The sequence below is a fragment of the Myripristis murdjan genome, chromosome 22, assembly GCF_902150065.1.
Source record: "Myripristis murdjan chromosome 22, fMyrMur1.1, whole genome shotgun sequence".
NCBI classification, from domain to species: domain Eukaryota; kingdom Metazoa; phylum Chordata; class Actinopteri; order Holocentriformes; family Holocentridae; genus Myripristis; species Myripristis murdjan.
This window is the reverse complement of record NC_044001.1, coordinates 22890800-22917869: the sequence shown is the minus strand read 5'-3', so window position 1 is coordinate 22917869 and position 27070 is coordinate 22890800. Positions and strand designations below refer to the sequence as shown.

The 27070-nt window shown below is 40.7% G+C and overlaps 2 protein-coding genes across 5 annotated transcripts in view; one reads left to right on the top strand and one right to left on the bottom strand.

The window, feature by feature from the left end:
- The first annotated feature begins 1377 nt into the window (after positions 1-1377).
- LOC115354695 (uncharacterized) lies at positions 1378-9955 on the top strand. Of its 2 annotated transcripts, none has more exons than XM_030045163.1 (4): positions 1378-1680; positions 2210-2482; positions 9414-9520; positions 9652-9955. In XM_030045163.1, exons 1-4 carry the CDS (start codon positions 1436-1438, stop codon positions 9888-9890), a joined length of 864 nt encoding a protein of 287 aa, XP_029901023.1. In that variant the 5' UTR covers positions 1378-1435; the 3' UTR covers positions 9891-9955. The 2 variants fall into 2 exon arrangements, with proteins under 2 accessions (XP_029901023.1, XP_029901024.1); XM_030045164.1 differs by lacking the exons at positions 1378-1680; positions 2210-2482 and adding exons at positions 8405-8704; positions 9046-9318.
- A 4091-nt stretch (positions 9956-14046) lies between these two features.
- daam2 (dishevelled associated activator of morphogenesis 2) overlaps positions 14047-27070 on the bottom strand; it is a 95328-nt gene continuing 82304 nt past the window's right edge. For all 3 annotated transcript variants that reach the window (XM_030082117.1, XM_030082119.1, XM_030082118.1), the window contains 5 exons: positions 26900-27007; positions 26647-26707; positions 25896-26027; positions 20157-20327; positions 14047-19558 (listed from right to left, as the gene is read on the bottom strand). In XM_030082117.1, the coding sequence (XP_029937977.1) occupies positions 19346-19558; positions 20157-20327; positions 25896-26027; positions 26647-26707; positions 26900-27007 (685 nt within the window). In that variant the 3' untranslated portion in view covers positions 14047-19345. The remainder of the gene's footprint in view (positions 19559-20156; positions 20328-25895; positions 26028-26646; positions 26708-26899; positions 27008-27070) is intronic.

Genomic DNA, 27070 nt, shown 5'->3' with positions numbered 1-27070 from the left:
AATTTCCACTGGCTGGCCTTTGTAGCCCTCTTACGACTGATCCCAATGCAGTGCCTAAGATTGTAACAACAAAAAAGTAAAAATATTTTGCTGTTACTCACTATGAAAACCCATCACATTCACAAAATCAAAATTCTGACATGTTTTCTCTTGATAATGACCTGCATCTCATAGTTATGAGTGAATGATCTCATTTTGAGAAACTGTTTTGCCATGATGAAGTGGTGCCATTTGAGAAGGCCGGGCCATTACAGTACAATCTGAATCGTCTTCATTTCATCTTTGGTTTGAGGCATTAGGACACATTGGTATCTTTGAGTACTGAAGTTGTTGGATTGAGTTCATTATGTCTTCTCTTAGTGAGATCTTCTATATATTTTCTTTTTTCCCAGACATATATGGTTTATTTACCTGACATGTTTCAGCTGTTGATTTTGGAAGGCCAAAAACAACAGCTGATAAAGATGCGTCACACCAACACCATGTGACACTCTGATGAAGGTGGAAGTCTAACGCCGAAACATGTCAGGTAAATAAACCATATACAGTACAGGCCAAAAGTTTGGACACACCTTCTCATTCAATGTGTTTTCTTTATTTCTTTATTGTTGATTAAAAAAAAAAAAAAAAAAGGGCCTGATGCACGGCAAACAGCAGCGTCTGCAATGTGTGGTTGATGCAGCCTCACAAAATGAACCGCTAAATTTGTGTGTAGAATACATTTGTCTCCCCAGTCAGTTTTCCAAGTCACAAAGAAAGCTGTTTTAAACTTTGCAAGTATGTTTTTTTTTTTGTTTGTTTGTTTGTTTTTTAACCAAGAAAGTTGAAGAGAATACGGACAACACAATGGAACAACTTATAGGATAATAAGCAAGTTGTCAGCTGCTGCTCCTGATTCACATTTCATGTTCCACTGTGTGTGTGTGTGTGTGTGTGTGTGTGTGTGTGTGTGAGTGAGGTAGTGAGGTGCAACTGGGGAGAGATAAGCCTGTACTTGATTAGAGTATAATTAATGTTATCTCGTTATAATTTTGTATTTATAGGCCATCTGCAAGAAAAACATGCATTATGTAAAAGATCAAACTGCTCAGACATACATAAGTCTAAATTCACAGTCCCTTTTCCTTAGACACATTTGAATTTGTGTAGAAAACAGGAAAGTGACAACCCATCCCATCTGCATTTCTTGTAAATCACGTCCCTTACAGATGCTAGCCCACAGGAACCTCCATATTAGGAAACACAATCAGGCTCCATCAGCTTAGATTCTCTGTCCCTCCCATTTTCACTTGTCACTGCCTACTGGACTTATATAACAAGACCATGTCTTGTTTTCCTTTCACAGAGCAGGAAGAAACACCCACGGTTGATAATAACAACTTGAGGTTTAGTCCTTTATTTTTCCTCCAAATCAGAGCTCAAGAACCGCATTGTGATGCCACTTTTTGGACTTCTGTTTGGCGGTGCAGTAGCACGCCTACTGAATGAAGTTGACCAGGCGCTAGAGCGCTTAGCTTTGGACAAAGATGAAACCCCTTCACACAGCCAAGAGGAGTGTGAACAAGATCATGGGGGTCCATCACAAAGGAAGTCGCTCCGACAGCAGCAGTTAGATGGAGATATTGATTCATCTGAAGTGGCAAACATCACCCACCTTGGAGCTACTGACACATACAGCAAGTAAATATCTAAGGAGATTGTGATAAGTTACTTGACTTGTGTTAGAGCTCTGTGGGATCAAGATGGCATATCATGGATGGAGGTTTGAGGTGTTTACTATAACTGCCTTTTTGTCCCACTTTCATTTTAAAATTATGAAAACTCAGCAGTGAACTACAAAAAGGGATAGTGTTATTAGGGCAGCAAATACCAACAGGGATATCAACACTATTGAGCAGGAGATATACAGGATGACCCAAAAAAATGGGAACTTTTTAACAAACCAAACCAAGAGTGATGGAAGAAAAATATTTTATTCATAGTAATTGAAACCTGAAAACATGCCATTTTAGAAACAATGATGGAATTTTCATTTTTTAAAAATTGTGCTGCCACTTGCTCATGTCTGCCAATATGCACTTCAAAAATTCCCGTTTTTTTGGGTCACCCTGTATCTGGTGCATGTGTTGCCACAGATCTTATGTTAGTCACAAATGCAGGTGTACTTCATGTTCACACAATGTACTAAATTCAGTCTTTTTCTTGTTAGTGTCAAGCGTCATCATAGGGAATTCTCCAAAGGTAAAGATGGGGATAAAGGCCTTGTTGAGGCAGATCATATCCCACCACTGGAGTCTCTCAGGTTGGCAGCAGAGGAGCCCTTGTTTTGGTATCTCGAGACCATCAACCCAAGGCTTTACGAAATGGTGATAAGCTTGAGAGACGACCCATGTGGAGAAAATCTGCTCACCGTCCAAGTGCCTAAACATCACCACAGGGATGCCCTGTCCACTGGTTCAAGCAGGGCATCTCAAGAAGCACGGTGCGTGTTACTGCACTCAGGTTGCTGTTAACATGTGTGTTTGGTCTGATGTGACCCTTGCTCACTGTCCTCTGAATGTTGTCTTGTATTCTCAGGCTCCTGCTGGCATACAGAATTGCTAGGGGAGAAGTGACGTCGATGCTCAAACTGGCATTCATCATCGCTCATCCTTATGCCGCCCAGCAAATCAGAGATGATGCAGGTTTGGAAGCTTGGATTTTACTTAACATTTCACATAATGTGTGTATCTGACTTTGCTCTTTGATATGTGGTTGATCACATTTATACATGACAACAAAAAACATACAGTGCTATTTGTTCCAGGAATTGGCAACAGACCACAAGAAATGGCACTTATTATTTCCGAGGACAGAACCATGAGAATCTACACCGCAGCCTTCCACAAGCTGCTCGTAAAGTACAGGGACCTGGGCATCATGAACCAGAGACAATTTCGCCACCTCACTGAATATGTGGACAATTGTGGATATCTTGAAAGAGGTTCTTCTGAGTATGAAGAGATACTTAAAATTGTCAAGGACTACGGTAAACCTCAAAAATAGAATTTATCCACTGGCCAAAGTAATGAGGAAAAAAAAAAAAAAAACAGAGTCTGCCAGTTTATCTAAAGAGAAAACTGTATTTGTGGAAACTGTTTCCTTCAACGTACTTGTAAATTTTAACCTTGCCTTGAATATGCTTACTTTCTGCAACAACAAAACATTCTCAGTTTCTTAATTCTCAAGAAAAGAATTCAATTGTAAGAAATAGAGAGAATTAAAAAAAAAAACAAATAAAAAAGTGTAATATGTTTAAAGTTTTACCAAATGTGCATTATGTGCATTAAGTCTCAATATGTGCAGTAATCCTACAAAATATTACAGCGATAAATACAGAAATAAGAAACTGAGCATATGTAAAACAGCATACCTATATACACCTTATATATATATGTATATATATATATATATATATATATATATATATATATATATATATATATATATATATATATATATATATATATGTCACCGAGTGTAAGGACTGTGCCACTGTTTCTGTTGGGGAGCAAGCACCTCACAACAAACCCAGGAGAGGATTAAGATTTTTAAAAAATACGTCTTTATTACAAAAGTTAAAAAGCCAAATAAAAAGATACTCCAAAGAGTCCAGTATAAATGAAGTCCAGCAATCACTGTGGTCCACAATGAGTCTTCATCCGATGGGTCCCCGTGCAGTAGAGGCCCAGTATCTTGGGGGATGAGCACAACAAAATATCCGTCAGGGCAACCTAACCACCTACAAGTCGCTAGCCAGACTGGCTGATTTAGGGCAAAAATAGTAGCTTTTCCGGGTGGGAGTTTACAAAATAAACACAGCAAATCAAGCAACCAAATAAACAAAGAAATCCAACCAAGGCAACTACTGAGTAAACAAATCAGAGGTCGAAACTTCCATGCAACTTAATAAAACCCAACCCAAAATTACTGTGAATTTTGTCCCTCTAGTGACTAATGGCGGGATGCCCAAAATTAGGGGTAATTTCCCAGGATAAGAAGTTGTATTAGACTAGCTGGCCACAGCAGTTACAGATGGTATTCTAAGCAATGTGTTTGTAGCGACAGTAGAGGGGTATTTAGCTGGAGGAAGGGTGGAACGTGTCCCCACCCCTCCACTTTCATCCACGACTTCCCCCTCTCGCCCCGTGCGTCTTCGTTGTCTCTCCGGGCGTATGGCGACCTGTCCGTCCAGGGTGGCAGCGGCAGCTTCCTCCGCTCCGGAGGTGCTTCCCTGGTGTACCAGCTGCTGTCGACTCAGCCGCGCTCCCGTTCTGCTCGTCTGCCGTCACCTAAAAAAGAAATGCAGACAAAGAGACCCCAAACTGCCCACACCTGTGGCCTAATTACTCACACGTGCCGTGCATCCAGGGGAGTGTGTCAATTACGGCAGGCAGGCGCATGCGCGCGCGCGCGCGCGCACACACACACACACACACACACACACACACACACACACACACACACACACACACACACACACACACACACACACACACACACGTCACCCTGTGACATATAGATATAGATATTGCACTGTTGAATTGTTGTCAAGTCTGGCAGGTATACATTATTGCAAAGTTAAATGATTAAATAAACAGTTTAATATACATCAACACACCTACATGCAATCATAAAACTCATACATCTTATCACTTGTTTGATTTCATCAGGAATTAAATTAATTTGTTTTCTTTTGTCTTCTCTTGCTTGCAATGAGCGTGATAACTTCATTGTATCATTTATTGGGTCATGACCAGCTCAGGTCGCCATATCTGTCATGTGAGAAATCAATAAAGCCAGTTATCTCAGCACCTGCTCTGTGACTTTTCTGTTCCACACTTCTTTTTCCATTTCACTCTGTTACTATTTTGCAGGTGAATCTAAGTGACCTCACAGGGCAGCCTGTAAGAGCTCGCATGACTACGTTGTATCATAATATCAGACTGGATTGTATACATCTGCATGTTATGTACTTTTAATACTGTGTCTTGTTTGCTGATTTACCAATGAGGAGGTGTTTCACAGAACAGGGTGCAGTTTCCTATCTAAACATATGACTGACTTCTAATCTGGGTCAAACAACGTGGCAATTAGGTGCTCACACATATGAACCTTTCCCCTGAAGCAGTGAGGGCGTTGACTGTCCGAGAAGGACCTGCACGCTCAAAACATCACAATCAGAATCAGAAACACTTTATCAATCACTGACAGGGAAACTGGGCCAGTTGCACTTGCTCAAATGCTCAAGAGAAGAATATATTGTAAGCATAAGTGAAATTTTAGGAATGTGAAAAAGAAGTAAGAAATATAAAATAATGTGCATCAGAAATGTATAAGAAAAAAAGAAGAAAGTGCACAATGTGTAAATATGTGCATTCATCCTACTTGCGCATCAATCCTAGTTGTAAAAAAGTATGTGCATCATGTATAAATATGTGCATTTATCACACAAAAATATTACAGCAAACATACTGTACATAACTTAGGCCTATTCAATTTCTAAGTGAAGTGGTTAGCTATCTAAAAACATGCTGACATCTCTTTTTTGCATTTTTGGATTGAATAAAAAAACACTGGACAGCATATGATAAATACAGATGACACACACGATAAATACAGGGAACAGCTTGTAGGTTTGCAGACAGTCACTGATAAACTTGTTGCAGTTCTACATCCAGTTGCATCTTCTGTTCTCCTCCTGTGCCATAAAAGCATAAGGAGCAGAGGTTGCAGTGCTGGGACTCAGGCACACATAGCGGATGACCTCAGAAAACGCAGCCTGTTGCCCCGCCCCTGGTCCAGTGTGTACATTCCTGAGCAGGGAGGGACAGCTCACATTTACAGATAGAAACAAGATTAGGTCAAAACCTAGAATAGGGCTTGAGAAAGCATCAATTTTGACCGCTGTTCCATGAAAGATTTCCATCCCTGATTCTTTATACAGTTCAATAAACCATGACAACCTTGTTTTGAGGACACACTTCCGCAGCTCTGATATGTTATTATTGATTTATACAGAAATGAAATTGTGGCTCTTTATTCCCTAAACTTGTGATAATGCATTTGAAAATCAAACATGCAGCCGACCGATGGCAGCCAACACATAGCCAACGTCTGTGAGTGCCTGCGATGCCTGCAGGAGACTGAACAGAAGGTAAGTGTGTGTTCTCTAAGGGACAGAAAGGCCTCAGGTACATTTTAAACACCAATTTCTGGATAATTTCATATCTTTCATAACCACTCTTTATTCTAATTTTGGCCACACATCAATAAGAGTGAGGTGGATAAGACGAGTGGGAAAGATGTATAACATGATAGAGATTTAGACTGAAACTCACAACACCCCAATCCTCACTGTCTGTTTATTATATTACTAATTACTACATTCAATTTTTGCAATACTGATGCACAAAGAAGTTAAACCACAAAACGAAAAATTTAAATAATGCTGAGGAGTTTTTGTCCCCTCATAAAACATCCCTTCAAATTGGTGCACAGAAATGTGAAACGTCATAAATACACAAATACATTCATAAATACATGTTGCCCTAGCATTCTGATACCTTGGGGAAAATCTTGTTAACATTAGCACTGAAGAGAGCAGGCGTGCATGAAAATAGATTTGACTGACTTACTTCAAAAAGGATTTTGTTTTGACCAAGAAGCCAGGTGGGCACGTGGTCATGGCACTACAACAAGTTCCCTCCCTTTACAAACTTTCTTATCTGTGTTTCTCTTCAGGTCAGCTGGTGAATTTGGAGTTCTCCCACCTTCTGCTATTTTACACGTAAGCAGCCCCACATGGATTAACTTTGTTTTTCACCTCTTATTGTTAATGTGGCGTGGCCAAATATGGACCAGTATGAAAATATGGTCCTTTTCACCTGGTGCAATAAAATATTTTCATACAGGAATCAATTTCACTTATGGGAGGCCTTAGGGATACTAAAAACCACTGCTGTATTTTGTTCTACCTTCAGTAGGGGAATCTCCAAAACTAAAGCACTTTTTCAGCCTATAGTGGAGGGTACTGGAACGTGTTTATTGCAATGGAAATTTGAGAGTCCACCTCAAAGTGACCAGCTGGAAATTTTTCAGAATCGCTCACACTGACCATACTAGACTCATACAGTCTATTAATTGTTTTTACTGTCATTCAGTTAATTACAAAAAAGTGACCAAGAAACATGATCTGTTTTCACTGCAGGTAGGCCTGTATGTTTATATGTTTGTGATGTGCAAAAAATAGTCACCATACATTAAATGATACTACTTTGAATAAGCAATATAGTATCATCAAAACACATTTTCAGAGAGATCGAAGTTCACGGAGAGAAGTAGATGTGTAACTATTTCTGTGTGCATTTGTTTTGTAAAATTGAAAAGCAGGACTGAAATAAATTACTACGACTACTTCTGAGACATATTCCATCGGGAAGTATCCGACAAAAAACTACACACATAATACTGACACTGAAATGAAGGTAGAGTAACAAAGACCCAAACTGAGACCCAGAGTGTAAGCACGCCCCCTAGAGTCCATTCCATCTCATTGCACCATCTCCAAACAACTCTTAGGCTTATGGGTCTTAATTGGTCAGATACACTCCTGATCAAAATCTTAAGACCAGTTGAGAAATTGAAAGAATTTACATTTTGCACTGTTGGATCTTAAAGAGGTTCTAAGTAGAGCTTCAAAATGCAAAAAGAAGAAATGGGAGTGAGACAAAAATAATAATAATAATAAAAAAAAATAAAGTAAGAAATTTATTGCAAACAACCATTAAACTGAAATAGGCTGTTCATCAGCTGATCAAAAGTTTAAGACCACAGCCTTTAAAAGCCCAAATCTTGGCAAAAATGTGGATTCAGTGTCATTTTCTGTCAGGTATCCACACTGTCATGACCTCCTGATGGCAAAGGCAAAAAAACTTTCTTGTTAATCACCTCAAAAATTCATTTCGCCATGCTTGATGCTAGTGTTTCCAGGAGGCTAGTGGGAATGTTGCTCCAAGTGGTGAAGATGGCTTCACGGAGGGCATCCACTGTCTGGAACTGGTGTCCATTTCTGTAAACTTCCCTTGCCATCCAATCCCAAATGTTCTCAATTGGATTTAGATCAGGGGAACAGGCAGGTGAAAACCCGTCCCATCTGCATTTCTTGTAAATCACGTCCCTTACAGATGCTAGCCCACAGGAACCTCCATATTAGGAAACACACTCAGGGTCCATCAGCTTAGATTCTCTGTCCCTCCCATTTTCACTTGTCACTGCCTACTGGACTTATATGACAAGACCATGTCCTGTTTTCCTTTCACAGACCAGGAAGAAAAGCCCACAGTTGATAATAACAACTTGAGGTTTAGTCCCTCTTTATTTTTCCTTCAAGTCAGCAGGAGCTCAAGAACCGCATTGTGATGCCACTTTTTGGACTTCTGTTTGGCGGTGCAGTAGCACGCCTACTGAATGAAGTTGACCAGGCGCTAGAGCACTTGGCTTCAGAAAACAATGATACCCCTTCACACAGCCAAGCGGAGTGTGAACAAGATCATGGGGGTCCATCACAAAGGAAGTCGCTCCCACAGCAGCAGTTAGATGGAGATATTGATTCATCTGAAGTGGCAAACATCACCCACCTTGGAGCTACTGGCACATACAGCAAGTAAATATCTAAGGAGATTGTGATAAGTTACTTGACTTGTGTTAGAGCTCTGTGGGATCAAGATGGCATATCATGGAAGGAGGTTTGAGGTGTTTACTATAACTGCCTTTTTGTCCCACTTTCATTTTAAAATTATGAAAACTCAGCAGTGAAATACAAAAAGGGATAGTGTTATTAGGACAGAAACACTCTTGTCTATCTAGAAATACCAACAGGGATATCAGCACTATTGAGCAGGAGATATATCTGGTGCATGTGTTGTCACAGATGTTATGTTAGCCACAAATGTAGGTGTACTTCATGTTCACACAATGTACTAAATTCAGTCTTTTTCTTGTTAGTGTCAAACGTGATGATAGGGAATTCTCCAAAGGTAAAGATGGGGATAAAGGCCTTGTTGAGGCAGATCATATCCCACCACTGGACTCAGTCAGGAGGGCAGCAGAGGAGCCCTTGTTTTGGTTTCTCCGTTTTCGCAACCCAAGGCTTTACGACTTGGTGATAAGCTTGAGAGACGACCCACGTGGAGAAAACCTGCTCACCGTCCAAGTGCTCAAACATCACCACAGGGATGCCCTGTCCACTGGTTCGAGCAGGGTGTCTCGAGAAGCACGGTGCGTGTTACTGCACTCAGGTCGCTGTTAACATGTGGGTTTGGTTTGATGTGACCCTTGCTCACTGTCCTCTGAATGTTGTCTTGTATTCTCAGGCTCCTGCTGGCACGCAGTATTGCCAGGGGAGACGTGTCGTCGATGCTCAAACTGGCATTTATCATCGCTCATCCTTATGCCGCCCAGCAAATCAGAGACGATGCAGGTTTGGAAGCTTGGATTTTACTTAACATTTCACATAATGTGTGTATCTGACTTTGCTCTTTGATATGTGGTGGATCACGCTTATACATGACATACATACAACAAAAAAACATACAATGCTATTTGTTCCAGGAATTGGCAACAGACCACAAGAAATGGCACTTATTATTTCCGAGGACAGAACCATGAGAATCTACACCGCAGCCTTCCACAAGCTGCTCGTACAGTACAGGGACCTGGGCATCATGAACCAGAGACAATTTCGCCACCTCACTGAATATGTGGACAATTGTGGATATCTTGAAAGAGGTTCTTCTGAGTATGAAGAGATACTTAAAATTGTCCGGGACTACGGTAAACCTCAAAAATAGAATTTATCCACTGGCCAAAGTAATGAGGAAAAAAAAAAAAAACAGAGTCTGCCAGTTTATCTAAAGAGAAAACTGTATTTGTGGAAACTGTTTCCTTCAACGTACTTGTAAATTTTAACCTTGCCTTGAATATGCTTACTTTCTGCAACAACAAAACATTTTCAATTTCTTAATTCTCAAGAAAAGAATTCAATTGTAAGAAAGAGAGAGATTTTTTTTTTTTAAAAAAGTGCCATACAAATAAAAAAGTGCATTATGTTTAAAGTTCTATCAAAAGTATGTGCATTATGTGCATTAAGTCTCAATATGTGCAGTAATCCTACAAAATATTACAGCAATAAAAACAGAAATTTGAATTTTGAAATTTGACCTTATCTATCTATCTATCTATCTATCTATATAGATCTAGAATCTATATCTATATCTATATAGAGATAGAGAGTTTTGATTTCATCAGGAATTAAATTAATTTGTTTTCTTTTGTCTTCTCTTGCTTTGCAATGTGTGTGATAACTTCATTGTATCATTTATTGGGTCATGACCAGCTCAGGCCGCCATATCTGTCACGTGAGAAATCAATAAAGGCAGTTATCTCAGCACCTGCTCTGTGACTTTTCTGTTGCACACTTCTGCTTTTTCCATTTCACTCTGTTAATATTTTGCAGGTGAATCTAAGTGACCTCACAGGGCAGCCTGTAACAGCTCACATAACTAGGTTGTATTATCAGACTGGATTGTATACATCTGCATGTTATGTACTTTTAATACTGTGTCTTGTTTGCTGATTTACCAATGAGGAGGTGTTTCACAGAACAGGGTGCAGTTTCCTATCTAAACATAGGACTGACTTCTAATCTGGGTCAAACAACGTGGCAATTAGGTGCTCACACATATGAACCTTTCCCCTGAAGCAGTGAGGGCGTTGACTGTCCGAGAAGGACCTGCACGCTCAAAACATCACAATCAGAATCAGAAACACTTTATCAATCACTGACAGGGAAACTGGGCCAGTTGCACTTGCTCAAATGCTCAAGAGAAGAATATATTATAAGCATAAGTGAAATTTTAGGAATGTGAAAAAGAAGTAAGAAATATAAAATAATGTTCATCAGAAATGTATAAGAAAAAAAGAAGAAAGTGCACAATGTGTAAATATGTGCATTCATCCTACTTGTGCATCAATCCTAGTTGTAAAAAAGTATGTGCATCATGTATAAATATGTGCATTTATCACACAAAAATATTACAGCAAACATACTGTACATAACTTAGGCCTATTCAATTTCTAAGTGAAGTGGTTAGCTATCTAAAAACATGCTGACATCTCTTTTTTGCATTTTTGGATTGAATAAAAAAAACACTGGACAGCATATGATAAATACAGATGACACACACGATAAATACAGGGAACAGCTTGTAGGTTTGCAGACAGTCACTGATAAACTTGTTGCAGTTCTACATCCAGTTGCATCTTCTGTTCTCCTCCTGTGCCATAAAAGCATAAGGAGCAGAGGTTGCAGTGCTGGGACTCAGGCACACATAGCGGATGACCTCAGAAAACGCAGCCTGTTGCCCCGCCCCTGGTCCAGTGTGTACATTCCTGAGCAGGGAGGGACAGCTCACATTTACAGATAGAAACAAGATTAGGTCAAAACCTAGAATAGGGCTTGAGAAAGCATCAATTTTGACCGCTGTTCCATGAAAGATTTCCATCCCTGATTCTTTATACAGTTCAATAAACCATGACAACCTTGTTTTGAGGACACACTTCCGCAGCTCTGATATGTTATTATTGATTTATACAGAAATGAAATTGTGGCTCTTTATTCCCTAAACTTGTGATAGTGCATTTGAAAATCAAAAATGAAGCTGACTGATGGCAGCCAACACATAGCCAACGTCTGTGAGTGCCTGCGATGCCTGCAGGAGACTGAACAGAAGGTAAGTGTGTGTTCTCTAAGGGACAGAAAGGCCTCAGGTACATTTTAAATACCAATTTCTAGATAATTTCATATATTTCATAACCACTCTTTATTCTAATTTTGGCCACACATCAATAAGAGTGAGGTGTATAAGACGAGTGGGAAAGATGTATAACATGATAGAGATTTAGATTGAAACTCACAACACCCCAATCCTCACTGTCTGTTTATTATATTACTAATTACTACATTCAATTTTTGCAATACTGATGCACAAAGAAGTTAAACCACAAAACGAAAAATTTAAATAATACTGAGGAGTTTTTTTCCCCTCATAAAACATCCCTTCAAATTGGTGCACAGAAATGTGAAACATCATAAATACACAAATACATTCATAAATACATGTTGCCCTAGCATTCTGATACCCTGGGAAAAATCTTGTTAACATTAACACTGAAGAGAGCAGGCGTGCATGAAAATAGATTTGACTGACTTACTTCAAAAAGGTTTTTGTTTTGACCAAGAAGCCAGGTAGGCACGTGGTCATGGCACTACAACAAGTTTCCTCGCTTTACAAACTTTCTTATCTGTGCTTTTCTTCAGATCAGCTGGTGAATTTGGAGTTCTCCCACCTTCTGCTATTTTACACGTAAGCAGCCTCACATGGATTAACTAACCTCTTACTGTTAATGTGGCGTGGCCCAATATAGACCAATATGAAAATATGGTCCTTTTCACCCAATGCAGTAAAATATTTTCATACAAGAATCAATTTCACTTATGGGAGGCCTTAGGGATACTAAAAACCACTGCTGTATTTTGTTTTACCTTCAGTAGGGGAATCTCCAAAACTAAAGCACTTTTTCAGCCTATAGTGGAGGGTACTGGAACGTGTCTATTGCGATGGAAATTTGAGTGTCCACCTCAAAGTGGCCAGCTGGAAATTTTTCAGAATCGCTCACACTGACCACACTAGACTCATACGATCTATTAATTGCTTTTACTGTCATTCAATTAAATACAAAAAAGGGACCAGTAAACATGATCTGTTTTCACTGCAGATAGGCCTGTATGTTTATGTGTTTGTGATGTGCAAAAAATAGACCCAGAGTGTAAGCACGCCCCCTAGAGTCCATTCCATCTCATTGCACCATCTCCAAACAACTCTCAGGCTTATGGGTCTTAATTGGTCACATGCACTCCTGATCAAAATCTTAAGACCAGTTGAGAAATTGCAAGAATTTACATTTTGCACTGTTGGATCTTAAAAAGGTTCTAAGTAGAGCTTCAAAATGCAAAAAGAAGAAATGGGAGTGAGACAAAAAAAAAAAATTGAGTGAGCAATTTATTGCAAACAACCATTAAACAAATTAAGCATTAAGCATGGCGAAACGAATTTTTGAGGTGATTAACAAGAAAGCTTTTTTGCCTTTGCCGTCAGGAGGTCATAACAGTGTGGATACCTGACAGAAAATGACACTGAATCCACATTTTTGTGAAGATTTGGGCTTTTAAAGGCCGTGGTCTTAAACTTTTGATCAGCTGATGAACAGCCTATTTCAGTTTAATGGTTATTTGCTATAAATTGCTTACTCAAAATTTTTTTTTTTTTTTTGTCTCTCTCCCATTTCTTCTTTTTGCATTTTGAAGCTCTACTTAGAACCTTCTTAAGATCCAACACTGCAAAATGTAAATTCTTGCAATTTCTCAACTGGTCTTAAGATTTTGATCAGGAGTGTAGTTCATGGTGACAGTAAGAAACCAAAAAAATTTCATTCATAAAAGAAGAAAAAAGCAGTCGCTTGTAAGGGACAAAAGTTTATTGTAACCCTACAAAAGACACAGGGCGAGCCAAAAAAAAAAAAAAAAAAAAAAAAAATTAAAAAAAAAAAAAATACAAAACAAAAATAAAATTATAGAAACGGAGAGAAAAAAAGATTCTCATTCTTATACAAGTCTGAAAACTATCCAACATACACGGACCACAGTATAATTATTCATATTCATATTTTTAATATAACATTTTATTGTAATGCTGTGTATACATACAAAATATAGCAAACTAAATAAGGCAAATAAATAGAGGTACAATTTACAAGAAAATGGAACATTCCTCAATGTTTTAATCTTTTTTTTCTTTTTCTTTATCTTACTGTATCTCAAACATCAAGAATGGTGTACAAAATGCTTTTCCAACTGTACATCTTTCGGTGGAGGATTTAATTTTTTTCTTTAACCATAAAAATACTGACTCCTCACAATTATACAACCTCTAAAATCAGGTGCAACTTTTCTCAGGCAGTACAAATTATCGTGTATCGGGTGTTTTCCATATCGCAAGCAACTTTATATGAAAAGGTCAAAGTCAACACGTCACACTTTTGTGCACCCTTCTTTAGGCATGCAGGTCAAAGCAAGTGCATGATTTGACAGAAATGTGGAAGTGTCGGTGAACATTCCCCCTTTAACACACCAAAGGTAAGTGACCCAGACGGGACGAGTGAGGCCTTAAAACTCAATGCACCCTTGTAAAGCTGGAGCATCCCCTCCAACAGGAGCCCACTCCGTTTGCCACCCCTTAAATCTTTGTCCCCTCATATCCCATCTCCGTAATCCACCACACTAACTACTGTGTGTTTCCAGCGGCCCAGCCGGAGTACTCAAACTCACTTGCGTTTAGTCTTTCTTTCTCCATCGTGTCATGGGCTATGCACTGCTTTTTTTTTTTCTCTTAATCATTACAAGTTGCACCCTCTTCATTTTTGCCGGCTCTAAGCCCACAACGGTGCTATGAATGGAAAAGTCCCATAATAAAAGTGCACTGAACAAGCTACTATTTTCATTCCTCTGATTTCCACCTTTACACCCCCAACAGCCAGTCAATGGCCAAATAAACATAACCCAAACATGTGACAATACAAACATGAAATAATACTGACAAAGTTGCAATACCCCTTGGTAAATAGTCCGCACTACGTTATGGATTAAAGCTTCAGATTAAGATTTTAGAGGGACAGTCAAAGTCAGACTCTAAACTTCTAGAGTAACTTAACAGAGAGAAGAGCAGAGGATAGAAAATAGAAGAGCTCAAATATACATGAGATACTGGGTGAGGAAAGGGCAATCATACGGCCATTCTCCCTTCACTTGGGATTTGACTGACACTTCAAAGTGCCTGTAGGTTTGTGTTGACTTAGTGTAACAATTAATATCTCTAACATGTGGGACGAGCAAATACCAAGATCCTCTCTGCACCGTCTCTTAATCCTCTGAATATCACAGCAGCGTCTCTGCGCTTTGCACCGATAAGAGATTAAAATCTTTGTGAAAAGACTTTAGGAATAAAGCCCTGGCTTTGACTCGGGTGTTTCGGTGAAATAACTGATTATGGATAAATTAAACCTCCCAAGAAAAAAGGGTGTGGGATATTGCTGATAAAGACTTCATTTAGGAGATGCCATAGCCACACTGAACCACACCTTTTGAACCCACTTCTGTGCTAATGTTGAGTTTCTGTACCTACAGCTGGGGTCAAATGTCACCATCAAGCACCACAGAAGCAATGCGAGACACAACCTTAAGTTAAACTGGTCAACAACACAATGTCTGTCCCATCAGCCACCTCAAGATGGCGCCAATTATTCAAATCTCAACTCAGTTGCAACCCCATGTTTTACAGTCTGCTCCATTTTAATACCATGTAGATTTCTTTTAGAAAGCCACCAGCACCAAAAAAACAACTACAACAGGAATGGTACATGTGAGAAAACAGGGTGAGAGGCACTTCAAGGTGAGAATTTAAATCTGTAAGAGCTGAAAAGCTGGCAGAATGGAAGAACGAGGGTAAACTGGGATTACCATACCTTGAGATCTTCACTACCTACAGTCTTGTGGGAGTGTGTTGGTTCATTCAGAGACACTGTAATGTTTAAAAACACTAATGGTCAGTAACAAGACCAGTTCTTTCTCTCTCTTTTTCTGTCACTGTATGTGGATCCCACATCATAATCACCAGATCCAACCTTGGAAATGTTCTGTTCTGTTCTGCCTTGTGTTATTTTAACTTTATATACCAAGTGCTTTTTAAGTCAAGTGCTGTGGGGAAATTTCCATCTCTTCAGAGACATACATACATATATATATATTTGCTTGATCTCCCTCACATTTCCCCAATGTTTATTTTTTCCATCAGTCAAATGGAGAAAGGTCAAGGTTGTGCCACAGGGTTCACTGTGATTGTGGATGTGAGCAAACCGCTATTTAGCTTTATTTTTTGAGAAACTGGATGAGGGGCTGTTGTGCAAATTCGTTGGCCTGTCAAAATCAGCTGATCTAAAAGTAACAAGCCTCTCATTGAAAAAAAATCCACAGCTAGTGCCCTTGTCTTCAACTCTCCTTGCTCAACAATCTCTGGATTATTGGGACACACACATGCAAAGAGATTAACACAGGATGTGTCCTTTTTTCAATTTGCCCAAAAAGAGCCAGAATCCAATCCTCTTACTGCACTCCTGTGTGCCTCACATATGGCCCGATACTGTACTACAGTAACCATGCTTTGGATGGAATGACTACAGTGGACTATGAAAGAACAAAATAGATAGTGAAGTTTTATGAACAAATATAATTCTGTTTTTCACTCAACAGCACATTCTTCAGGCACCGTCACCAGTTTTAGAACATCTTTTTCGATAAACTCTGTGTAAGATGAAGATGAGGAAAAAAAGAACTTCCTTTTCTCTCTTTAAGTCCACCAACCTCCTCTGCTCAGGGATTCTGTATACACAGCAGGGCATGGCATAATGCTATAACTTGGGGTAGCCACGTGTGTTTACATTGCACTCTGGCCCTCTGTAATCTGACAAGCTTGAGTGGGCTGGTGTGTGTGTGTGTGTGTGTGTGTGTATGTGTGTGTATGTGTATGTCTCCCTACCATCCCACCTCTGGGAATCTGCTCCCTTATCTCCTTCAGGATATTTCCTTTCATTCTGGTGGCAAGGAATTTGCCTCTGACTGTCCTTACAAACAAGTGGAGAAGCATGTCTTGACGTCTCCAAGCTTACAAGCAGTTGTATGTTTACGTGTGGTGCACGATTCTGATTTGAAATGGATCAACCCTTTCATTTGATGTCCCAGACTGGATTTTGAACCCAGTGGCTTCCTTATCTCCCTAACCACTGAGCTCTGGAGCTGTGCCGCCCGCAGTGGAGGCCTCACCCCAGGATTAGAGCACTCTCTGTGGGCAGACTTCAAGCCCTCGACCCCTTCCCCCAGCGACCTCCGTCCATCACCAACATAACCCTTCATCAGATCGAAATGTCATACCAAGGCAGACCCCAAGACTTTCCAAAAACATCCACATACATTCCAGCCTTTGTCTTGCCTACTGCTAAGGGTTTAGAAATATAGAACAAAATAATACTTGGGATAATTCAAAACTGTAACGAAAACAACCTAAGTGGGCTGCTGTACGTGGGGCTTGAGTCTGGTTTTGTCCACAGAGTTGTCTTGGTAAAGGGTTACTGATGAGAATAGTTTGCAGAGACGGTGGAAACAAGGACAAAAAGAAATACTTTTTTACAATGTTCTCTGCTGCTGAAAGCTGTGTTTTTCTCCCTCTTACAGTCCTGCCATTGTACACTATCATAGCACTATAAATATTTGCATCAAAACCACTCCAAGAAATTGTACACTCTTTACATTTTGTGTTGTACCCGCACATTGCAATACCGTGCATGTTGGATGGCAATGTCCGATATTACAGAGCCAACAAAAAGGAAAAGACAGAAATATGCACATGTCACATGAGCCTGAATCTTGGTAACAGTGTAATCCATCACTAGCTCAATGTGAGGTAAGATTAAAGCGTTCATTTTCTAAAAACAGGCTGGATAGAACCTCCATGGCCATTGAGGAAAGCTCCTGAATGTGGACAGGAGTCTGTGTTCACTTTACACACTCGGTGAGACAAGTTACCAAGTGTTTTATGTTAGCACCATTAGAATAGATCCTATCTCAACCACGCCTCAAAATTAAAGATGAGAGATACCAGACACAAATACAGGGATTATAGAATCAGAGGGGAGTATTTTTTTTGTTAACAGAGTGTAACACTGTGGGTTGGGTTGTGCTGTTACAGACTAAAGAGTGTAAAATTTCTCTGCAAAAAGAAGGTACAGTGCGGACATGGAAACAGAGGTGTATAAAGAACAAGCGATCACCTTTTTATACATCATGTGAAATGTGAAGAAATTCACTTAAACAGCAATCATTTTTGCAATGTGAACTCAACTCTAACAAAGAATGCGTTGCATGTACAAAGACCAAAAATGCTGTGAAAAACATAAAAAAACCTCTACATCTTTGCAATTAGTTTGTCTGCATCTAAATATAAATATATATAAATGCCTAATTGCAGGTTCAGTATTAATACATATACTCTTTTTTTCTCATTGCTTTGGCACTGGTTGATGCCAAAACAATCCTCATCTTGAAGTCACTGGAAGAAAATGTAATACAAGTGATGCTTGAATCTTGTGGCACAGTCTACCTTTTGTTAGGTGGATCAAAGGCGAGCTGAGAAGATGTTCCTTGAGAAGAACTGTATTCTTTGAAATGCTAGCTAAGTATATGCATCCTCCCTGGGCTGTGCACTGCAGGAGGTGCTCGAGAAGAGAGATGAATCCCAATGTGACCCCACGATGTCCCAGCTGTTTCGCCACCAACTGTATGCTTCCTCAGTCTGACATCCAGCTGTCAGGAACTGTGGGATCCGTTGACCCTGCTCCCTACACAGCAGCAATAGAAATTAGCGGCTCTTCTCCATTCATTCTGTCAATGCTGGAGGAGTTACTACCAACCAGCACTCCATCACAAACCCTACATTAGGAATCAATGCAGATGCTTTCAGATGAGAGGTCGCCTGAACCAAGCTTGACTGTGGAGGTATAACTTGGTGCCACCTCAACTGGATCTTCTCCTTTGTCTTTGAACCTGGTCTGACAGTCCTTTCTCTTGGACTTGCCAGTTGATCCCAATATCCTATGTGTTTCAGAGGCAGATAGCAAAAAGACAGGGCAGCTCCACCACTACAGAACATATTGAGGAACTTGGAAAAAAAAAGAGCATTGAGAAACAAGGAGTGGCAGACGACGAGATAGAGAAACTGAGCACAGTGTTAAAAGGATATGGTCGAAATTGTGGGATAATGTGTCACAGTGGTCTGTCCATCCATCCATCCCAAGTGTCCTTCGTCCAACTCAAGAGGTCGTAGTGCGTTACAATGTCCAGAAAACACAGGGGTGGGGAAGAGCTTTACAAGAGCAATCGAAGGAGAGGTGTCGCATCCTTCAAACGGCTTGACTGCCAAAACATGTCGCTACATGTCCAGTTCGGCCGTTATTTATATCCTCTCCAAAGTCACTGACCTCCTGGTCACAGCTCTAGGGCCTGGACTAAAAGTTGTAGGTGTTGACAAATTTACACCATGGCAGAATTTCGGTGTCTAACTTTTCCTTTCCTTTTCCTGACCTAGTAATTGACCTTGGTGACAGCCCGCTCGCGGCCGCCGCCCTCCACCAGCTGATTGACGGAGCGCTTGCGGTTGCGCTTGAATTTGTTCAGGTCCTTGTCGAAGACCTCGCCGGAGCGCAGCGCTGACACCAGGTCGTCAAATTCCCCGCCAACCTCGTCTGCTGCTCCGCCCTTCTTGGCTCTCCGTTCACGTTCCCTCTGCTCCTTCAGCTGGAATAGGAGAGAGGTAGGAGGGTGAGAAAGATGGAGAGGGAGTGTGAAGGTTGAAACAGCGGGATGATAGAATCACTGTGTCCTGCTGTCTTTGAAATATCAACATACTTACAAACAGAAACAAGAGCAGGAACCAGAATAATTACAAATAAACAGATCCTGTTCTTGCAAAGTTCACCAATCAATCAAGTGCTTATCAATGCTATCGCTACACAAACACGCTCTGGCTTTCCTCAGGCTTTTGCAGTTGAAAAGCTTGTGTCCTGGCATGTGTTCATGTAGCAAAGATTTGCAAATTGCATTTACCTACAATTACATTTTTTGCCAGATATTATCATGAATATTTTCAACATCTCCAGATCTCTTTGAAGGGTTTTATTATTAAATCTACCAAAGAAAATGTTTCGCAAAAAGGAAGTATATGAATGTCAATTTAGGCACTCTTTTTGGGGACTGACATATTACCTAACTTCAAACTGGCAAGATGCAGTAACCCCTGCCCATCTGGTATCCTGAGCAACCGAAAACAAACCAAGATGACTTCCAAATACTCGCTGCCGCAGGTCTGATGTATGTTTCTAAATGTGTGACTCACCATGGCCTCCATCCGCGCCCTCCTTTCCTCTTCATCCTTGCGTCGCTGCATGTTCTCCAGGTCTTGCCGTGCTTCACTGAACGACTGCAGGAAGGTGTCAAAAATCCCAAAGAATTCGTCAGGCTGCATCCTCCCGTGCTCCTCACCAAAGTGCTTTAGAGACTTAGCAAACTGGAGTGAGACAGACAGAGAGAGACAGAAGGGAGAAACAAGTTGTCATATTTTAGCACAAAGTGTATGCAAAGCCAGCCTTGAGTATGCAGCGCCCAGTGTAAAACATGGACACGGACATAGTTCTGCAGAATGGAAGCACACACAAATAACAGATACTTTATTCCAGGGTCCAAAATTAACACAGATCAAGAACGAAATATGGGTAACTTCGGGGTTTGGTGGAAAATTAAAATGGGGACACTGGCCAGGGGGGCAGTAAATAATTTGCAATCACAGAGTAGAGTCAGGTTTACATCACTGCGTTTTTTGGGGTACCAGCTGAGACTCATGTCGCCCTCACTGTCCAACATACCAGTTGTGATGCCAGCAAATCAAATCAAAGCAGCTTTCTACCATTTGGCACTTTCTTCACCATGTCTGTCTGTGGTTTTGCCGCAAGAGACACCTGCCTTATGTGTTATCAGAGATGTGGCGACACATTCCTGGTATTAAGTTTGGCTTAGGATGACTCCAGTGGCCCACGACTGACAGGTGCCATCAAACAATACAATATTATGCTTCTACCTTTTTATTTCTTTAGCCATTGAGTATTTTACTAATATAGTAATAAAACCATTTCTTTCTGTCATTGTTTTTTTTTTCTTGTTTTTGGGGAAAAAGTAACACCAGTTTGGGTTGTGTGGCTTTTGTTTAAGTGAAAGTGAAAATAGCAGGCATTGTAGTGCTACTGTCAGAAATGAAAGTCAGTATGGAGACTGGCAGTGTTACATTATAGACACTCACTCATTACATTTCAGTAACACTGCTATGTATGTGTTATAGTGACAGATAATAAAATGCACGTATTTATAAATCAAAGTTACCAAAATGTTTGGAGCTGAAGTTATAGTGAAGTGATGTGGTTACTGATGTCTACTATACTTTGATTTTACTTAGAAAGGTGATGCTGACTTAAGCTTTTTGCTGGTGTCAGTTTTTTTTTTCTATCAAATAGTAAATTTTACACAAAATTTTGCATGCATGTCTGTATTTTTACATATAGCCAATTTTCAGTAAATTTTGAATGGGTTGACTGGGCTCTGGATGTACAATTACAGCTGTTGTACAGGGTTGGGGGTGGTGGGGCCCAGAGTGATATCCCTTCACGGTGCCCAAAATCCCTGCTGGTGCCCCCGTCTCCATGTCTCCACTTACTGTGACCCAGATCTCTCAGATTATATTCATGTAGTGCAAGTGCATACATGTGAGTCAGCACACGCATGCCTCTGCACAAATCCATTAGCCGGTATGCACATTTGATCTCAAAACCTGCAGACACACACACACACACACACACACACACACACTCAGGCTGGGAGAATAACTGCATGATTTGACCACCATATGTCCACTCCTCTCTGCCCCAGCTGTCCAGTGGTCTGTGCCAGGACGGCGCCCCCAGCCAAAGCCACTCTAGATTCCTGTACACAAAGCATCGCTCTGCAGTATACACACAGCGGTGCCCAATACCTATAATCTATAATCTTGAAATAGTTCTAATAATGTGATGCTTGGTTGGTCTCCACAGGAAGCTATTCTCATCTAATTACAAACTGCTTTCCCATTCATACAGTGGTAAGCATGCTTATGTGCAATACATGATTGCAGCGTTTCAACTCTTTAGAGGTTCACTATGCAAAAGTGCTGAGGGTTTATTTAAAGTGAGGACATTTTAGATTAAATGTGGAATATAATGTAATCTGATGTTTGAGTCTACAGGATTCCCATCATCACTTCAACTAAAAAAAGGACATGCTTATTCCGTATTTTTTGTCGATTTAGTCTAAAGGTTCTCACTTAAGCCCCTTTGCACAGTGCACCTATAGTGTTGGCTCTCGGTTGGTCACCAGGCTTGTAATGTCCCCAGGTGATTTATTTAGGCCAAACTCTAAGACAAACTTCTACTCTATTCTCACACATGATGTGGGAGGTGAGTGGCAAACTATCAGATAGTGATAGTTTATAAGGAGGCTGCTGTTCGGGGTCCTGGTGTTGTCATATAAAGGAGTTGGGGCTCTTCTTCTCTGAGGATTTACGCCTGTTCTATCATTATGGGCTGGTGACCATGGCAACTCCCATCATCAAACCTCCGTCTCCTGTAATTATGTGTCTGGTCAAATCTGTTTCCTCTGGTCCCCCCTGGGTCTGTGCTAAATGAGTAAACACACATACACACTCTGCAGCGGAGAATATGGAAGCACACAGACATGACTGATCACAAACAGATACACAGCTACACTCTGTAGGGAAATTACTTCTCTGTATTCTTGATAGTCTTAAAGAGCCCTATGCCACTGATGATGAATGAACACTTATTCCGAAGATTTTGCATGAACATCCACTTTATAAGTTACTGGATGATCAGAAATCCATGATTTCTGTTGGGGAGGCTGTTCCAGATTAGCTCCGGTTAACACATCATGACTGCATTTGGTCTTCCTTGGCACCTTACCCTGCTGCTGCTGCTTAAATCCTATTTATTAAGCAGAGGTACTGTGACTGCTGCATGAGTACTCTTCCTGATGATTAACTAAACCACATTTAAACTAATGTTTTTTTATGCTAAGACACAGTGTAGAGGATCTTGACAGAAGACCAGGATGTAACAGATGGGAACATTTTGTATTTTATTTATTATTATGCTAGTACTTTTTTTAAAAAGCACAGTTTATAAGTCATGATGATCTTGACTGCTCTTTTTTCCTCAGCTGTTTACACAGGACCACTGCACTATGAAACACAGAACATCTTATTTTCTTTTTTTTTTATTTTGAAGCTCTTAGTGACCCTAGGATTAGAAAGGTAAAAAAAAAAAATTTACTTACTTTACTTATCTCCAACAAACACATTCTCACAAAAACTCCACTAAGAGTTGTTGTTGTTGCTGAGCATTGCTCCCATCCTCTTTTGATCTTTCTTCTCTAGTCTCCGCTACCTCTGATCCTACCCGATCCCTCCATGGAAATTAATGTAGTGAAGAACTGAAGACATGAGCCAAGCTTGCCCTACAATAGTGCCTCAGTTAGTGGCTAGTGTCCTGGAACGCATTCCCCCTGCCGCGCTAAGCCGACATTCATTCCGACAGCTTGTCAAACACTTGTCTTCTCGCTGCTTCCCCCTGATAGACCAGCCTGCCAGTTGCGCTGTGCCATCTTACAAAGTACAGAATAAAAAAAAAAGTTGAATAATGGTATGCTAGCTAAAGAATTAGAGCTGAAAATGCATGCCCCACTAGAAATATTTTTCTCTCCTCACCAAATGTGAACAGTTACATTTTGTATCCTGCAGAGGGTAACTGCAGTAAAAGCCATTTTGAAGAACTTTAGTTCTATGCACCTATATATATATATATATATATATATATATATATATATATATATATATATATATATATAAATATATAAAAACATGCATATAACATGGGAAAGTAGACCAGACACACTGTCATTCAGTCTCACATTGAATTTTAAAATCTTTTTTATCTTAAAATAAGGGGGGAAAAAATCACAATTTCCAATATTTCCAATATTAATCAACTTATTTCCAGAATTTTCTTGAATCAAGTGTCATATTGTTTTTCACTAGTGGGCTGATCTGTCTTTTGTCTATTGTTGTTCTCAGGAAAATCCTGGAAGAAGTGAAATTGCATTGGAAAAAAGTGGGGTTATGTCATCACATATTTTTTTTCACTGCTTTCACGACAAACAAGACTTTGACACTGACTATGGAACTAAATGAGCTCCTAAGATGCAGAGTTCTTGTAGTGCATATCTTGACAACATGATTAAGCTGCCTTCACACTATGCAACTTCCATGCAATTAGCTGCAAATCAAAGTTTTACTCTTGCTATGTCATCAAATCCATAGCGCACATCCCAAAAAAAGTCCAGTTCATGATTTTCACTGGGTGGCTTCCTTATGTGAAACATCGACACAACTAAGTTGCCCGGAACAGAGGTTGCATTTCAGTTGCACCACGTAAAGCCAGAAATCAGATATTCTGTTGCAGCGGTAATCTAACCACAGATGTTAAAAGGACACTGTTTTGTTCTTGGACAAAGACTAAAACCTTGTTCTGTCTCACAATATGTCTGTGTGTGGGTGTATGGATGTGTGTCAGACATAAACCCAACCAATCTCTCTGGATAGGAGAAAAATCCCTTCCCTTCTTTTGCAACCGCTGTTCCAATAACCCGTATGACCTTGGACAACTATAATCCTTTGTAATGTATGTAGTAGTGTCTGGTGCTCACTGCCTCTCTCACACACACACACTGTACACATGTGTTTGTTGCCATGGAGCTTTATGAGCCTCAGTAGGTTGCCTACACTGTTGAGTCATCTGTCTCTACCCCCTTAAGACATAAACACCAGGCGCACACCCACACCTCTGTATTTGTATTCCACTGGAAACCTAACGGAGCGTCAAAGAGCACTGACAGGCAAGTGAGTAAATGCGTCAGACTCCCCACTTCCCACCACACACACACACCAGCACACACACACCTCCTTGCTAGGGCGAGTGTGTGTCAAGAGTCTGGACCGGTGAACACAGGTTCTTTTGTTTTCTGGCTGTAACCGGTGCCACGACCCCCCATTCTTTTCCTGTGACGTCCCAACTGACCTGTTTTCTATTCAATTTTTTTTAACCAATCTCCTCCTTTAGCAAATAATTAAGAGAGTATGGAGGAGCCAAAAGCCCTTCCCTCCTTTTCTCCAAATTTCTCACAAATGGTTGACAATTTAGGGAAAGCAATTTGGGCATTTAGAGTAGGTACGTCACAAAGTTTGCAAAATAAGGAAAAAATCAGTCAGTAAAGCTTAACCTAATATCGAATCTAATCAAACTGCTGAATGCACTCTATAACATCAGAGCAGACATCCAAAAATGTCAACATTAAGGTACTGAAAGAGCCTCTGAGACAAACGAAGTGGTGTTCACGTCAGTCGTTTCCAGTACATCAACTGTATCTCACCTCCTCCTTTACAGGCTTTTTCTAACCTTTGGGATTCCCAAACTCCCAATGATATCGTCATCTTACATACTTCCTACCATACATCAATCTATAAGTCAGCAGGGTTCAAAAGGCCGTTTGTCCCAGTTGTACACGGATAATGTGTGTGGGTTTAAAACACTAATTCAAAGAGACGTGTGTGACAAAGGGAGAGATGAGGGAGGGAAACCAGGATAGTCTTTCAATGTCGGGTTTCCCCAGGCTGGTGAAGTCATCACTCTGGACTAAGAGAGATGCTGCACAAAGGTTGTTTCACTTCTTACTCTCTCTCTCCCTCCGTCCCACTGTTGCTGCCATCACTCACTCTCCCTCTCTCTCTGTTAAACATGAGGGCTTGGCAGAGACGACTGGTAGAGGATGGATTACAGCCACACACATGCAGCAATCCACGGACATACAGTAGACACTTTGATAACCTGATAATCTCCTCTGATAGCTTACACACACCAACTGCTGCCCATCCCCTGAAACAACATTTCAATACTACATTGCAAAGTGCTAGAGTAAATACCTTTTCCTTGGCTTCGCTGAGCTGATCCTCCAGTTCAGAGAAGCTGAAGCCAGCCACGGTGATAAAGTCGCCGATCACAGCCACAAACTTATCTCCCCGTTCCCTCGTCCTGCTCTGCTGATACTGCAACTCCTGCACGGAGGCGGGAAAGAGGACAGGCAAAAATGGTAAACCCTTAAGGCCAAGGCATGCTTATATACACAAACAAGAGAGACACAAATAGTGACTGATTTTCTCTAAAAAGTAGAAATTTTTCCAAAGAAGAACTGCAGCCTAATCCGGTGTACAGAATGTACTATATGGTGACAGAATAGATGGCAGTGTTTCTCTCTTGGAGGTTATGCATAGCGTGTCTGCATCTGTGTGGCGGGCTGTAGTTAGCGGCCTAACAGCTCTCGGCGTTGGCTTACACCGTCTGTAATGACCGTGTATCTGTCCAGATCTGAAGTTGCTCTGCGGGCGAGAGGAACATCTGATCGATGGTGATGATTTTAAGGCTTCTTGGTTAGGGAAAAAAAGTCCTCGGCCTTCTAAGTGTGGAATGAATGAGTGTGTGCGTGTGTGCCCGTGTCCTTGTTTATGCATCTGTGACAGCAAATATGACTCTTGGTGCTCCAAGTCACAGTGGAACATTACCAGCGCTTAAACACCTCACCCAGCTGCCCACCTCTGCCCTGCTCTAAAACATAATTACAGACAGGAGAAGAACCAATGGAGAGGGAATATGTGACACAAACACACAACAACTCACCGCCTCTAGAGCCTTCAGCCCACTCTTGATATTGTGCACCTCTTTTTCCAACTCTGCCAGACTAGAGAGAGACAGAGAGAAAAAGACATACAGAGAGTTGTTGGGGTTTGCTGGAACAGGGAACCCAACTGCAAAACTCTGACTCATACACAGCTTTAGAAAGTGCACTTATCTGCTGTGGGAGAAAGTCATCTCCTCTGCATAGAGCCCTTCCCCACAAGCCAAGTGAATTGTACCAAGTGAGAGTACTTACTTGACTTTGGCAGCCTCTGGTATACTGCTGAGGTCCTGCTGGATGTGGAGCGTGTCGGGGTAGTTCTTCTCAAATATCATGATCAGGTAGTGCAACATGGTGATGTTCCTGTTGAATCGTAACTGATTAATATCGTACCCCGGTCTTCCACACAAAGAGCTTGCAAATATA